Source organism: Balaenoptera physalus (genome assembly GCF_965194825.1).
Source record: "Balaenoptera physalus genome assembly, chromosome: 19".
In the NCBI taxonomy this organism is placed as follows: domain Eukaryota; kingdom Metazoa; phylum Chordata; class Mammalia; order Artiodactyla; family Balaenopteridae; genus Balaenoptera; species Balaenoptera physalus.
Window position 1 is genome coordinate 15684849 of NC_138900.1, and position 17290 is coordinate 15702138.

General features: G+C 39.4%; 1 protein-coding gene across 2 annotated transcripts in view; it reads left to right on the plus strand.

The window, feature by feature from the left end:
- LOC309649428 (uncharacterized protein) overlaps positions 1–17290 on the plus strand; it is a 33245-nt gene that overhangs the window by 553 nt on the left and 15402 nt on the right. The window contains exons 1-4 of one of the 2 annotated variants that reach the window (XM_082439451.1): positions 187–329; positions 1087–1139; positions 15133–15256; positions 15553–15648. In XM_082439451.1, coding sequence (XP_082295577.1) covers positions 215–329; positions 1087–1139; positions 15133–15256; positions 15553–15648 — 388 coding nt within the window. In that variant the 5' untranslated portion in view covers positions 187–214. Of the gene's footprint in view, positions 1–186; positions 330–1086; positions 1140–15132; positions 15257–15552; positions 15649–17290 lie in introns of those variants that run through there. The other variant, XM_082439450.1, reaches the window with a different exon arrangement.

A 17290-nucleotide genomic window follows, 5' to 3' on the forward strand; every position in this document is an offset into this window, starting at 1 on the left:
GCAGGGCTGGGGTCTGTCGGGAGTTTTAAATATGGGTGGCTGGCGGGCATGTCCAAGCTGCGTGCCCGCGCTTGGAAAATAAAGGACGACGGGGAGGGTGGTTCTCTCCAGGCCGCTTGTCGACACTCGGGGGTGGGAGGTATGGGCCGCGCGCCATCACGGGTGGGTGTGGCTTCAGGCTGGCGCGGGGGCGGGCTGGGGATGTCTGGAGGTCATGGGTGTCGCAGCTGTGTGGCCTCCTGCCTGGGGAAAGTCCGTGAGATACTCCCTGGTGTTGGTTTGTGCGCCAGACGTCCGGTGCTCGGCAACCATTGCCTCGCGGGCCCATGGTGGGTACCCTATCAAAGCGGGACTCTCTGTGGCTCTTGTGTGCGCGCGCCCAATGTGGCCACATCGCAGACTCTGCCCTTTGGAGCTGGGAATGGCGCCCTCTTTGTACATTTTTGGTCGGTGCTGAGTGGGTTCCGCGGGTGCGTGGGTTCCGGGCGTCTACCTCAGGCCGGGATTGCGCTCCCATTGCACTCTCCAGCCCAAGAACTGGCACAGCTGCAGCCGCTCGCTCTCCAGCGCCGTGAATGCCGTTCTCCTGGGGCTGTTTATGGTGGTGTCGGGGGGGTTTCTAGAGCTTTGGACTGGGACCCCGGGCTGGGACCCCCCCTCCTACTTCCACTCCTCTGTTCTTTCACCGTGTGACCACCAAGGCCCATGCAGGTGCCCCCAGCCTAAAGTTCAGGCATGTGGGACTCTTAACAGGTGAATCCAATTAGGATGTTTCTTGGAGCCACAGATCTGGGCTCAGTGTAAGATACTGGGGTCTGAAAATACCCAAAGTCAGGCTCTTATGGAGGAAAGAGGCCACAGTCTGGGAGTCTTTCCCAGAACTCCCATCTGGGCCCCTAAGGTCGCCTGCTCTTCTTTTTGATGATGAGAGAGGGTGGTGGGGTTGCAGGCTTCTTTGGTTTGGGGCTCCCTCTCAGTGCCTGGGGTGGGGTAGGGATTTGTGCTAACTTGGCCTCCTCTGAGCTCCAGGAAGGAACTGCTGCCTCTTAGTTTCTTAACCATTTTCTACCTTTTTCCTTCTCTAAGAATCCAGAAGAGGAGGAGAAAAGAGCTGCTGGGCATCAAAAGTCATGGCGGAGGTAAGTTGTATTTGCAATTTTCTTCTTGGAAAGGGCTTCTCTGTTTTCAGGACACTATCCTATTTCAGGATTCTAGCCAAGAGATTTACAGTAGTGATTTGGAGAAAGGGGAAGAGACGGTTTCCTCCTAAACCAGCCAGGAACCTAAACCTGGGCTGTCTGCCTTGCATACATTGTCTTATCTGATCTGGATTTTCCATTTCCCTGGATTTTGTTCAGTGCTATAACAGTCTTGACAGGATGTGCCTCCATGGTTTGGCAGGGAAGTTGAAGAACAGAATAAGTTTAGTTAAGTCTCACTAATTTCTTTGTTGTCCCCTCCAGAGTCACATGCAGTAGCCTATTTGCTTCCAAATTTCTAACAGCTTGGAATGCCTGCCTGCCCCCTTCAGATTTAGAAGTACCTCATTTCCCATAGGAAGTTTCTTCTACTTGTAATCGGAGCTCCTCCCCCCCAAATAGAAATAACCTAATTGCTCTCTTTCTAACGATTAAAGTAATATAGGATTTTTGCAAAAATTTCAAAATTTGAGGAAGTTATTAAAGTTTATGGCCCATGGTCCCACCACCTAGAGGTTAATCACTATTAATGTTTTAAAATTATTTTGTCTGCACATATGTGTGGGTATGTAATTTTGTTTACTGAATGGGATCACATTACTAATAGAAGCAACTAACTTATTGGGTGTTTACTTTGAGCCACTTCTAGTTTGAAGTTCTTGGTATGTGTTACCTTGTTGAATCCACATAACAACCCTATGAGTCAGGTATGACTGTATTTCATTAATTCAGTGATGCTTTTTCCCCCACATTTTAACTTCTCTGAAATCAGGATGGATTTTTCAATTCCCTGTAAGTTATAGTTTCATCGATTGCATTTTTTTTCTTTCGTGGTATATGAAGTAATGGTGGCTTTACAGTCAGTGGCATCTCAGATTTTATGAAATATATTATTATTCTAAGTTGACAGATGAGAAAATAGATTCTGTTAAGTTACTTGGTCCAAAATTACAGTTAATAAATGATACAGTTGGGATTTCTAAATTGCCTACTGATTTCTTCTGCCCAGTTGTCAGTTTATACGTTAAGCATATTTTCTCTTTGTCATTTATAGGTTGTTTTCGAAATATTTTTTCACAGTTAATCTATCTTTTGTGTGTTTTTAAGATTCAGAGTTTTCAAAAAATGTTTTCTTTATGTCATGCCAGAAGGTCTTCTCTACAAAAATAGAAAGTCACTCATTTTTCTAAAGTACTTTTGTCTAAACAATTTAATCCTTAAGGTATCTGGTTTGAGATATAACTAGAGAATGTTGGCTGTAAAATTCCTAGTTGATTTTAAAGAATGGCATGCTATTTGTAGTATGTGAAATTTGGGGGTTTTTTCCTGGATGTGTCTGAGTGTAGGTCTTCCTTTATTAATTCTGTCCGCTTGCTTTTCAAGGATTCTTTTCACCCTAAAGACTAAAGAAATATTCTTTCTTTTCTGGATGAATCTGTTTCTTCCTTTCTCTTTGACTTTTCTGAATCCTGTGAGAACTTATTGAGTTTGTCTTCCAATTTCCATTCTGGCCGGACCCTTCCTAAGATTCTCAGAAGAGGACCACATTCTCCCCATCAATTCTCAGCACATTTTGGTGAGGAAGAAAGTCTAGCTCCCCTTTGCCCTTCAACCTTCGACTGTCCATTTCTCCCTCTGTTTCCCCCTCTCCTCAGAGTGATCATTGTACTTTCGCTGTATTAATAAGAGGCTCTGCACTGCATAAAAGGGTAGAGTCTTACCCCATTTCCGTCATTTATTAGCTCTCAGACCATGGCTTCCTCATAACTTCTTCTGTATAATGTAGTCTACAGGGTTTGGGGAATATGCTGGTAATGGAAATTCACCTGAATGTGCACTTACACCAGCAACCGGGAGGTCCCCAACTCCTACTTCCTGATCTCCCCAACATTCAGTGCGGCGGCAGATCCCTTTGCATCTGTCCCTTTCCTGCTCCTTGGTCTCATGCCCTGCGACCTCACTCCACTGTCTGTGTGCCAGACGAGACTTTTGTGGAAGTGGGTGGTACATTGACCTAATTGTACTCCCTGGCTCTAGGTTATTACTCCAAAATAAAATAGTCCAGTTATGTCACTTCCTTTATTCAGTGAATCCCAGTTACTTTCAGGATAAAGCTCTAGCTCTTTCACATTCATTGTTTATTTACTAAAAAGCACATTCTGTATTTACTAGAGCACCAATCCTAGTATTGGACTAAAGTGGTGAGTAAAGATTGTATGTTTAGTCCTGGCAGAGGTGACCGTCACCCAAGACCTTTCTGTTCTGATCCCTTTGGACTTCTTCAGCATCGCTTCTATCTACTCCTTGCCCAGAATCCCTCACCAGTTACCCCAATGAACTGTCTGCTCCTCAGACACACAGGATTCAATTAGTCTCCCTCTCTACCTACAACTTACCACGTTCACTCTGCTTGGAATGCTGCTTGGTCTGTTTTTGTTTGTTGGAGTTCTGTTCCTTTTCAGGGCCCCAGTTAATCTTCTACATGTTACATGAAATTCTCCACATTGCCCTCAACCTAAGTCAGTCACTGTACCTCATTTCCCATAGGAAGTTTCTTCTACTTGTAATCGGAGCTCATGTATCCTGCTTAAAATCCCTGACCTGTGAGGGAATTCCCTGGTGCTCCAGTGGTTAGGACTCCACACTTTCACTGCCCAGGGCGCAGGTTCAATCCCTGCTTGGGGAACTAAGATCCCACAAGCCACATGGCACGGCAAAAAAAAAAAAAACATCCCTGACCTGTGAGAACCTCTGAAGGTCTCGTGAGCTGATACTTGTTTTCAGTCTCATTGCTCTGCTCCCTCTCTGACTTGACTTTAGCTGTTCTCAGAATGCACAGTGCTATCTCTGGCCTCCGTGGCACAAGAAGCACAAGAGCGGCGCTTATCCCTCACCGCCACTTTCTCGGGGTTCTGTGAAGCCTACTTCACTTTCCTGATTATGCTTGCTGCCTCTGAGTGGCTACATTCCCCTGTGTTGCATCTGTTCTTATCACACTGTATTGTAACTCTCATTTAAAGACTACTTTTATTAAATATTGAATAGTAAAAAATGTTTATGGTGTGGTGAATGACTGAACACCCATATTTAAGAAGTAGAACATTAAGCATTGTTAAAAACCCCATGTGTGCTGTGAATCATCCCAATCCAATTCCCTTTTCTGCCCCTCAGAGGTAACTGTTATTCTGAATTTTATGTTTTTCTTTCCCTTGCTTTTCTTTACAGTTTCAATCATATGTGTTTATTGTCATTTTAAAATTTGATATAAATAAAATCAAACTGTTTAGAATCTTCTGCAACTTCATTACTTGTCTCTCAACATATATTCATGAGATTCATTCACATTGTGAATTTATCCTACTGTATAGCCATCCACTGTATAAATATATATTTTTTTCTTTCATATTACAGTCATTATTCCTATGAACATCCTTGAATTTGTCTCTTGGTATCATGCACAAGAATTTCTCTAGGTATATAACTGGAAATGGAATTGTTGGGTCATAGCGTATGTGCATCTTTAATCTTACTAGACATTGCCCAGTTGTTCTAGTGTTTATACCCAGTAGTAAATCCTGTTACTTCATATCCTCACCAAATACTTGGTACTGTCAGACTTCAATTTTTACCCATTTGGTGGGCGTGAATTGCTATGTTATTCTGAATTTAAATGTGCGTATCTTGGTTTTAAATGAAGTTGAGCCCCCTTTCATGCTTTCTCTTCTCTGAAGTACCATTTCATCTCATTTTCTAATTTTTCTATTGAGTTTTATATTTCCAGTTTTTCGTCCCCTTTAATGCTTTGTAGGCATTCCTTAAATATTGTGGATTGTCAGTCATATGTGCTGTACATGCTTTCTCTCATTTTTTGTCTTAACTTCTAACCTTTAGATAGTAGAAATTCTCAATTTTAATGCCATCAAATTTAACACTGTTTTCCTTAACTAATTTATGTATGTCTTGTTTAAGAAATCTCTTTTCTCCTAAGAGTAAAGATACTCTCCCATAATGTTTTCTATAAATGGTTTTGTTTTGCCTTTTGTGTTTAAGCTTTTAATTCACTTGGGGTTGATTTTTACCATGGTGTATGGCAAGGGTCCAATTTTACTTTTTCCATTTGGATAACTAACATCCCAGCATCATTTATGGAAAAGGCCATTGCAAAGGTTTAGGCAAACTGCACAGCCGAAGGGAATAAACCCTGTAAGACTGCCTGCTCTCACTTCAGACGCCAGCTGCAAGTTTGAAGGCCCCAGGGCCACCCTCACTTCAGACCAGCTGGCTATAAATTTAGAAATTCTCACAACCATCCTCAGGTTCAACAATTTATTGGAAAGACCCACAGAACTCACTGAAAGCTATTATATTCATGATCACATTTATTACAGGGAAAGGATACATTAAAATTAGCCAAGGGATCACTATATTGTACACCTGTAACATATAATATTGTACATCAACTATACTTCAATTAAAAAAAAAACTTGCAGTCTTACTGGACCAATAGAACAACAACAACAACAAAATTAGCCAAGGGAAAAGATGCATAGGATAGAATCTGGGAGGGTTCCAAACTTGAAGTTTACCTTCCCAATATTGATATGTGATAACATGCAGGGAAGCTCACCTGAGCTCAGTGTCTAGAGTTTTTATTGAGGCTTCATTGCATAGGCAAGATTGAATCATTTTCACGTGGTTAAATGCAATCTCCAGCATCTCCCTTCCCTACTTGCCTGGAAGTCAAGCTGATATCACATAACCCAAAGCCCCAAGATTCTGATGACATGGTTGGTCTTTCTGGCATGGCCAGCCCCTACCCTGCGTAGTTTCGTTAGCATAAACTAACATATGTGGTCTTGGGGGCCCACCATAAATAACAAAGACACTCCTGTCACTTGGGGAATTCCAAGTGTTTAGAGGTTGTCCTATTAGCTAGACAAAGGCAAGAATCTCACTTTGGAGGCCAAATTTCTTACTCCACAATCATCCTTTCCTCTCTGTACTTCAGTGGCAATTCTGTCATAAATTAAGTTCATATATATATATATCTATCTCAATATATGCGCTTTGGTCTATTCTGTCCTTTCTAATCCACTGGTCTGTTTGTTTTTCCCTACTGGCCTATTTGTCTATCCCTCCACCAAAACCACATTGTCTTAATTAAGACAGCTTGGTAATAATATTTGATATTTGGTAAGTCATGTTCCTCTACCATCATAGTCTTGTCCTCAAAGAGTGGCTTAGCTGTTCCTGGCCTTTGGATTCTCCATATAAATTTTAGAATTGGCTGATCAAGTTACCAGTTGGGATATCAATTCATACAGCATTGAATCTTAGATCGTTTTGTGGAATGTTGACATTTTTACAGTATTGAGTTTCCCTCTCACTCTATGTGGTATAACTCTGCTGATTTCAGTTTTGTATAATGGTTTCCAATAAAGTTTTTTAATTGGAGTCTTACACGTCTTTTGTTAATTTTATTCCTAGGTATTTTTATATTTTATGTTTTTTGTAAATGGTATTAACTTTTAGACTAATTTTCTCATTGTTTCTTGTATACAGACATGAAATTGATTTTTAGATAATGATTTTATATCCATCCAACTTGCTGAACTCATTTATTGTAATATCTTGTAGGTTCTTTCGGATTTGGGGTCGTCTAACTTAGATAATCATATCATTGATGAATAAGGACACTTTTTGTGTGTAAATAATTGTGTTATCTGTAAATATTGATGTTTTCCTTTTTTCAGTGTTTATTTGGTGCTAATTCTTGTCTTATCACACTGGTTCCATCTCCCAGAACAGTATTGACTGGTGAGAATTTGGGCACCTTTTCTTAGTCCCAGTTTTAGAGAGAATTCCTTTGATGTTTCACTTGTATTTATGATGCTTTCTCTTGGATTTTTGATTTTTTTCAAGATGTCCTTTATCAGGTTAGAGACATTACTTTTTATTCCTAATTTGCTCTGAATTTTTAATCACGAATGAATATTGAATTCTTTGAAACATCTTTCTACATCTCTTGAGGTGATCTTATGGATTTTCTCTTTTAATTTGCTAATGTGTGCTTAGTAACTTTAATTGATTTCTAAAATCATTTATACCTTGTTACACCAGGAAAAACCTAACTTGGCCATGATGTGTTATGATTCTTTTTCATATTGCTGAATTCAGTTTGCTAATAATTTATTTAGAATTTTTACATCTGTAGCATGTGTAAGATTGGCCTATAATTTCCATTCTTCATAAAATCTTTATGCAAGTTATGTTGTCAAGGTTACTCTAGTCCAGGAGTCAGCAAACTGTGGCCCTGGCCTGTAAGCCAAGAATGTTTTCTACATTTTTAAATAGTTAGAAAAAAAATTAAAAGAATAATAATATTTTATGACATATGAAAATGATATAATTTAGATTTCAATGTCCATAAATAAGGCTTTATTAGAACATAGCTGCACTCATTCATTCATGTAATGTCTACGGCTACTTCCATGCCCCTGTGAGAGTAGAGTAGTTGCAAGAGATGGCAATGACCCACAGACTTTAAAATATTTACTTGGGCTTCCCTGGTGGCGCACTGGTTAAGAATCTGCCTGCCAATGCAGGGGACATGGGTTTGAGCCCTGGTCCGGGAAGATCCCACATGCTGCGGAGCAACTAAGCCCGTGTACCACAACTACTGAGCCTGTGCTCTAGACCCCACGAGCCACAACTACTGAGCCCACGTGCAACAACTACTGAAGCCCGCGTGCCTAGAGCCCGTGCTCCACAACAAGAGAAGCCACCACAGTGAGAAGCCCGCATGCAGCAACGAAGACCCAATGCAGCAAAATATAAATAAATAAATAAATAAAATTTAAAAAATAAAATATCTACTTTCTGTCCCTTTATAGAAAAAGTTTGCTGACTTCTGGTCTAGCCTCATAAAATATGTCATAGTGTTCCCTTCTCTTCTTTTTTCTTTTTCCCTTGGTAGGATGGGGGGGAGGCTTTGAGTGCAGTGTTAATCATAATCTTCACTTCATGGCACATTGTTGTTGGTCTGGGCAAGGTTGTTCTCTTGTTCTGATGATTTATTTACTTCTCTTCCATTCCATTTACCCCTCCCCCCCATAGGCAATCCTATTAAGGTGCATCTTTTTATTAGTATGTATTCATGAAAAATGTTTGTGTCTTGTCTTAAAGTCCAGTGTGGTCAGTTTTTCAGAATCTTCCAGTTATGATTGAGATGATTATTAATTGAGTTGGGTGCATTTTTCTCTATGTGGCCAATAAATCAAGCTCTCACTAGTTTTATTATTTAAATGTTCTCTATTTTTACTGACTTTTTATCTGTGTTATCTATCAGTTATTTTGAGAGGTATGTTAAATTTCCCATAATGATGAGGGTTTATCTGTCATAATTCTGTTCCTTTTTGTTTTGTGTGTATGTGTATGTACTATATATATTTATTATTTGTTAGGTGTGTACACGTTATCTACTAGCCTTTTACTTCCAGTCTTTCTGGATATTTATGTTTTGGATGTGTCTCTTGTAAACAGCATATAACTGGGCTTTGGTTTTTGACCAACTTTATCTTTTAATGAGAGCATTTAGTCTATACAGTGGTTGTAATTACTGACATAATTGAAAGTATCTTTGTTGACTTAGTTTGTGCTTTTTATTCTACCTTTTCTGTATTTTATTATCTCATTCCATTTTCCCTTCTGTGAGTTTGAAAGTTATAAACTATGTTTGTTTATTTATTGCTTACCTTAGACATTTTAACATACTTTCTTACCAGTGTCTGAAACTAAAGAACATCTTTATGCTCTTGCTGGATAGTATAAGGAACTAGATATTCCAGCTGATCAAACAACTTATATTGTAGTCAGGTATTTTTCTTTCATTGTTTTTTTTTTTAGTCCATAAAACATTTTTATTATTTTATATATTGAATGTTAGCTTAGTTTATCCACATTTTTGCCATTTTAAAGAACAGCACCATTCACCATTCTTACATCTCAAACCCTCTATCTGGGAACACTTTCCTTTAGTTGGAAGTACATACATTAATGAATTTCTGTTCTTTTGGTTTTTTGAAAATGTTTTTATTTGTCCTCACTTGTGAGAGAGAATTTTTATTCTGTCATCTCTGATTTACATTGTTGCTGTTGAATAGACATCTGTCAATCAGACTGTTATTCTTTTGTAGACAATCTGTCTTTAATATCAAATTACTTTTAACATAGTCTATGTTTTTAATGCTCTGCAGTTTTGATATAATTGCCCCGGATTTCTTTTTATTTATTGTTTGAGACTCATTTGGCTTCTGAATAATGCTTTCTTTTGCCAGTTGTGAAAATTTCTTAGCCATTATGTCTTCAATTACTACCTTTTTCAGTCCTTTCTCCTTTTTTCTTCTAGAACTCTAATTAGATATGTTAAACCTTCTTACTTTATCTTCTTAACCTCTTAATACTTTCCCACATTGTCTTTGATAGCATTCTGCGTAATTTCTTTTTAAATATTTCAGTCCAGTAATTTTTTTCTTCAGAGATATTTATTCCAGCCATTGTATGATTTAATTTTAGGTATTATGTTTTTTATTCTAGAAGTTTTAATTTTTTTCTTTTAAATCTACCTGTTATTTTCGTGGAGTTTTGTTTCTTAATACCTTACCCCCTTTCTAAAAAACATATACCTGCGTTATCTGCGTAATATGTAAATTTTTGCAGGTGTGATATTTTCCCTCCAACATTTTATTATGGAAATTTTCAAATATAATGAAAGTTGAAACAATTGATTTTCCTGACTCTTGGATCATGGAATTATGCCTCTTTGCATGTTTCATTTTTATTTAATTTTTTATTTAGGTGAAATTCACATAACATACAATTAATCATTTTAAAGTGTACAGTACAGTGGCATTTAGTTCATTCACAATGTCGTGTTGTTTTATTATTTTTGACTCTTTGGTCATTTTCCTTGGAATTCTACCCATGGATTCTTGAGGTCTGGATGAAGGTTGTTCTTGTAGGACACATCTGGGCTTGCTTCTTCCAGGAGCACTGCCAAACCAGAACCACGTTACAGTAGATTCATACATAGATGGTAGGTTTTTTAGATTCACTTTAGTAATAGGAATGTGAGCTGAGACCTGTGTGAGAGCTAATTTGTGGTTACAGTTCCTCAGGGGAGAATATTTTCCTTCCACCAGCAGCCAGAGTTCAAGTCAGGCAGTTTTCCTTGTAGCCCCTGAGAATGGGAGTGCTGCTTCTACTTTTCCCTTACTCTGAGGGCCTGGTCCTAGAGGTCCCAGGTCTTTGCAGTGCAGAACCAATTGGACTCCCATCTGGGCCAGCTGTAGGCTTGATCTCCTATCTCCCTACCCTTTAAGGTCATGAGTATCAAAGCTTATGGTCATCTGGGCTCAGCAGAGGTTCTCTGGTAAAATAAGCATCAGTGGCTCAGCACACTCCTCTTGGTTCCCATTTTGACTTAGTTTTAGCCTCTCGGGATTATTTTCCGTCTTTGCCAGTTCATCATTACATTCCGTTAAAATCTTTTTAATACTCAGTACATTGTTTTTCAGCTGGCGATTTGGTCGTGGTAACCAGTCCCCCACAGAGCTTGATGTCCGGTGATTGTCTCTATTTTTCTGTTTTTCTCCCTGATTCTGAGCTTTTTAAGGACAAGTGCTGGGTCAGACTCATCATGTCCCCAGTGCCCACACAGAGCCAGAGTCATGGGGGATTTTGGTTGAAATTTTTGGATAAAGGAATTTTGTTTGCAGAACTGTTTCTTTCCTCCTTTCACTTCTACCTTTGATTTTCCCTCATAGAGTGCTGTGCTCAGCAGTGACAGACAGAGCAGACCAAGCATTTTCTGCTTCCCTAAGTGCAGAGTCCAGCTCAGGGTTCTTGCAAAGGATCAGGAAATCCCTGACTGCATCTGCAAGAGTCAGAAGTGGAAGGCATTCAGCTATAGAATTGGAGAAATCTAGATCTAAAGCCCAGCAATGCCATTGCTTACTGCATGCAGATTTGAGTAAATGACTTCACTTCTCTAACCTAAAGTTTCCTTTGAGTTAAGATTCATAGGCCTCTCTTGAGGATTAATACATACAAGGCACCAGGAACTTAAAGTGCTTAATGCGCAATAATTGTGCTTGAGATGCAGTGAACACTGCCTATCAACAGGAAGGCTGAGGGTGGGGTGAGAAGGAATAATGTCAGGCAGGAAAGCCATGGGTGATCTTCGTTGGGAACCAGAATGTACTTGGCCACAAGGATTCTGAGAATTACGGTTTCATGTACTGGCTCAGTACTGGTGATTCTGGATAGGGTCTTTGTGGAAAGAGGTTCCAGTTTGGGTTCTAAGGGCCCTAGTTCTGGGTTATGGGAACAAAGCCAAGGAGGTACCTGAGTCTTAGGCCTGGAGGAGGCTGGAGACCTCTGTCGCAGAAACCGTCCAGGGCTGGGCCTTCCTAAATATCCTGTGCTCCTGGGCCTGAGGGTGTCGTCATGTCGTTGAGATGCCTCCATGGCTGAGGAGCTCAGTGTCTTTCAGGTAGAACAAGGGTCAACCCAGGGCAGGTTAGAGCAGGCACTTCTGGGCTCAGATGAGCTCCTGACAGTGGGAAGGTTATTTCTTCTGAATACATTATGGACAGTTGGATTCCCTGGGATTCAGGGAAAGCAAAGGTTTGTTATTCTCCTTCAAATCAAGAAAGAGAAAGAGATTCTGTGTGTGTGTGTGTACTCACTGGGTTGCCAAAAGCAGGAAGATAGGAACAGAGGAGGAGAGAGGAAAATTCATTTTCAGTCCTTTGGGAACTCTGAGGTCAGTCTGGTAACTCAGGGCTGCTCTTGCTTCTTCTTCCTTTGCCTTTTTAAGCTTCCTTTTCTCTTAGATGAGCCCAGGATATAAATGATCTGGTTTTGCAACCCTAAAAGCCATTGTTTATATGAATTGATGTTTCTTCTCTCCTTCATTGAAAGCATTTTTTATTCTGGAAGATTTGAACAGTGGATTTCTTTTTCCTGAAACTGCCTGCCTCCCTGAGCCTTTCCAAGGGACTTGTTCCCCACTTCTTCCTATTCCAATGAGTGATGCTACCAAAGGCTGCTGTCCCATAAGTGTCTCTCTGTTCTCCAACAGATGTTTAGCTATTTATTCAGAAAACCCCTTAGCATTCCATGAGTGCTTATCCTTCCACCAGGAGTACTGATGGAATGGGAAGATCAACCCTTGCTGAAAATTTTGTACCTCCCTTGTTAGAGCTGTGCTTTGTTGAAGTGGAGGTGAGTCATTAAGTGAGATTCCATGTTGCATGGAAAACTTGGGTTTTCCAGATAAACAAGAAGGTAATTGACACTGACTTGTTGCACTCTCAGTGTTTGCCCATATCTTTAGCTTTGAGATTCTTTTTGACTGGGAATATGATAGGAGATATGATAGATTGAGTATATGAAGTTATGTGATATTCCAAGGAGTCCATGGGTCCATTTTGAACTTGTGTGGTGTATACTTATCTTGGGTCACATCAATGTGAGTCTGGATCTTACTCCATCAGTCCTGGTAGTTCTGGAACAAGGAGAGTATAGTTAGGGACAACTTATTGTAACAGGAACAATTTAACCAGATGCATAAATTATTGAGAAGTAACGACTCTTGTAACCGCAAGAGAACTTGTCTAAGCTAGTGCTGCAAAATAAGAACATTGAATACATAAGATGGGGCATCATACAGCCAAAGAAAATGATGTCTATTTATAGTGACATGGAAAACAGCTAGGATTAAATATGAGCCTGAGTTTTTAAGAAATTAAATCACATAAGTTATATCCAAATCATAAGAGAGATTTTTAAAGATATCTTTGAATTCTTCAGACTTTTTTTTTTGCCGTTTCGCGTGGCTTGTGGGATCTTAGTTCCCCGATTAGAGATTGAACCCAGGCCCTTGGCAGTGAGAGCGCTGAGTCCCAACCACTGGACCACCAGGGAATTTCTGAATTCTTCAGACTTTTAAACAAGTTTTTAAAATGAGAGAATGGAAGGAGATGGTCACAGTATTATGTGCTGAACATAGCATGTGCTATGTACATGTACGTACAGTTTCATTTAATTGGAAGACACCCATTATCTGGACTTTGTTTATTCCCAGGCCTGGGCGGATAATGGAAGAGGATAATGCCAAGCGGTTATATCTGTAGTAGCAAGCATGTTTAAGAATGATTTGTACAACACAGGGAATGTAACCAATATTTTATAATAACTATAAATGTAATATAACTTTTAAAAATTGTGAATCACTGTTATATACGTGAAACATATAATTTGTACATCAACTGTACCTCAATTAAAAAAAAGAAAAAAGAATGATGTGTGCACCAAGAACGTGTGCTGTGATCATCCTTGTTTCCACACTGACCTATCCATGTTTTCTTTTTTTTTTTTTCTAATAGAAGTATAATCAATTTATTGATACAATGTTGTGTTGGTTTCAGGTGTACAGCAAAGTGATTCAGTTATACATATATTGTTTTCAGATTCTTTTCCCTTATAGGTTATTACAAAATATTGAGTATAGTTCTCTGTTCTATACAGTAGGTACTTATTATCTATTTTATAAAGAGTAGTATATATATATGTTAATCCCAAACTCCTAATTTATCTCTCCCCCGCCCACATTTCCCCTTTAGTAACCATAAATTTGTGTTCTATATCTGTGGGTCTATTTCTGTTTTGTATATAAGTTCATTTGTATCTTTTTTAAAATTTATTTATTTATTTATATAAACTTATTTATTTTATTTTTATTTATTTTTGGCTGCGTTGGGTCTTTCTTGCTGCGTGCGGGATTTCTCTACTTGCAGTGAGTGGGGGCTACTCTTCGTTGCAGTGTGCGGGCTTCTCATTGCGGTGGCGTCTCTTGTTGCAGAGCACGGGTTCTAGGTGTGCAGCCTTCAGTAGTTGCAGCATGTGGGCTCAGTAGTTGTGGCTCGCAGGCTCTAGAGCGCAGGCTCAGTAGTTGTAGCGCACGGGCTTAGTTGCTCTGCGGCATGTGGGATCTTCCCAGCCCAGGGCTCAAACCCGTGTCCCCTGCGTTGGCAGGTGGATTCTTAACCACTGCGCCACCAGGGAAGCCTGTATCTTTTTTTTTTTAGATTCCACATATAAGCAATATCATATGATATTTGTCTTTCTCTGTCTGGCTTACTTCACTTAGTATGATAATCTCTAGGTCCATCCATGTTGCTACAAATGGCATTATTTCATTCTTTTTTTATGGCTGAGTAATATTCCATTGTATAAATGTACCATATCGTCTTTATCCATTTATCTGTAGATGGACATTTAGGTTGCTTCCATGTCTTGGCTATTGTCAGTAGTGCTGCAGTTAACACTGGGGTGCATGTATCTTTTCGAATTATGGTTGTCTCTGGATATATGCCCAGGAGGGGCTTGCAGGATCATATGGTAGCTCTGTTTTTAGTTTTTTAAGGAACCTCCATGCTTTTCCATAGTGGCTGTATCAATTTACATTCCCACCAACAGTGTAGGAGGGTTCCCTTTTCTCCACACCCTATCCAGCATTTATTCTTTGTAGACTTTTTGATGATGGCCATTGTGACCGGTGTGAGGTGATACCTCATTGTAGTTTTGATTTGCATTTTTCTAATAATTAGCGATGTTGAGCATCTTTTCATGTGCCTTTTGACCATCTGTATGTCTTCTTTGGAGAAATGTCTATTTAGGTCTTCTGCCCATTTTTTGATTGGGTTGTTTGTTTTTGATATTGAGCTGTTGACTTACTCATATTGAAAGGTCCAGCACATCCTGTTTTCCCAACGGTGTTCACCTATTGAATTGCTTTCTCAAAATTTCTTCTATTTTATTGTAAAGATTTTGCCCGTTAATTTCTGTGTATTTTTGTCTGTGGTTTCAGGACTTGAAGTTCAAAGATGTGGCCATTTACTTCTCTCAGAAGGAGTGGGAGTGCTTGCACTCTGCTCAAAAGGATTTGTACCGAGATGTGATGTTGGAGAATTATAATACCCTGATCTCACTGGGTAAGTTTACCTGCTCTCCAAAATTCAGAATTGACCTTCTGGAATTTTTATGTTTATTGTTATAAATTTCTTGTGAGTGCCTCCCAAGTGCTTGACTGAATTAATGATTCTTGCTTACCAGAGAATGCTTTTTGTGCCTTGTGAAGTTAGAAATTGGCTGCTCCATCGGACTTTATCTTCTTCAGCCTTTCCTCTGACCCTTAATTTACTTAGTCCTCTTTCCTGATAATCATGGACTGATTTTAATTCTGGGACACCCACAATATAACTTGGTCCTTTTTTTCTTTCTTGAACAGGATTTTCTGATTCTAAGCCAGATGTGATCTCCTTATTGGAGCAGGGGAAGGAACCTTGGATGGTTAACAGCAAGGAGACAAAAGAATGGTGCCCAGGTGAGTAATGGAACTCACCTAATGCAGTGAACATTGGGGTACATGTATCTTTCCGAAGTATTGTTTTCTCCAGATATATGCCCAGGAGTGGGATTTCTGGATCATATGACAAGTCTATTTTTAGTTTTTTGAGGAAGCTCCATACCGTTTTCTATAGTGGCTGCACCAATTTACATTCCCACCAACAGGGTAGGAGGGTTTCCTTTTTTCCACACCCTCTCCAGCATTTGTGATTTGAAGACTTTTTGATGATGGCCATTCTGACCAGTATGAGGTGGTACCTCATTGTAGTTTTGATTTGCATTTCTCTAATAATTAGCAATGTTGAGCATCTTTTCATGTACTTGTTGGCCATCTGTATGTCTATTTAGGTCTTCTGCCTATTTTTTGATTGGGCTGTTATTGAGTAAGATTACATAGATTTTTATTGTTGTGTAAAACTGTCAATATTCTAGGACACTGGTGTAGGCACATGAACAGATTTGCTCTAATGACAGGCTTGCTTCTGCGTTAACTGCCATATGCATCGGAAGTGATGTAGGGAGAGCATATTGAAGCTGGGAAGGAATCAGAGGCAGGAAGACACCTCTATCACCTGTTAAATAATTGGAAGCATGGAGTGATAAGTGAATCTCAAGTCACTCTCCTAATCTCATTATCTTTAGCATATTTCTCTTTATTTCCATCTGAAAACGCTTAATCTACTGATTAGTTTATTTAACATTAATTGAACTGTATGCTGGGGTTGGTTATATCATGGAGCATAAAATAAGTATTATGTTAGTTCTAGGCCACTTACGGAGAAATTATACCAGTAGATAAACTGATGAACAAATATGTAATTCCAGAACTGAGAAAAAGATCGAGGGCAAAGAACAGGATACATGACAGAAAATTAAGATATTTAGAATGAGAGAAGCTGGCCATGGAGAGATCCTGGAACACAAAACATTCATGAAAGATGAAACATTTCCTGAAAGGGTCTAAGATGAGAAAGTAATTGGCATGATATGGGAGTCAAATGGATGCCAGTATAGTGAACTCATGGTGAGTCAAGGTGAGAGCACCTCAAAATGAAGGTGAATAGGGAAGCAGGGGCCAGATACTATAGAATTTTGCAGGTCTGGTAGGGAATTTTGTATTTTTTTTTTAAGTGCAGTGGGAAAGGCACTGTATTTAAACAGTGAGTGCCACACTTTGAGTTGCCTCAATCAGTGAGGGAGATTAAAAAAAAAAGAAAAACTGGCCATTCATTCACCAAACAGTCATTGAGTATTTACTCTTATAGGTACAGTGAAGGGTGAGCAGACAGTAGAGAAGTAAACAAGTTAAAGTATAATCTGTTGAGTTTTGAGGTGAAGTATACTAATGTCTGCAAGATGGATTGATGGATGGAGGGGTAGATAGATGTGTGAAAACGCAAGTAGAGCCAAATGTTTATTGTAGAATCTAGCTAGTGGGAATATGGGGGTTCCCTGTCTGATTCTTTTCATTTTTCTTTATGTTTGAAAGTTTTCATAATAATGTTGGAGAAATAGATTAAATGACATGTGTACTGCAGAAAAATGCAGTAAGTAGTGTGATAAGGGTCCTGTTTTGTAAAGCATGGTCTCTTGGGGAATCCCCAGGTGGCCCAGTGGTT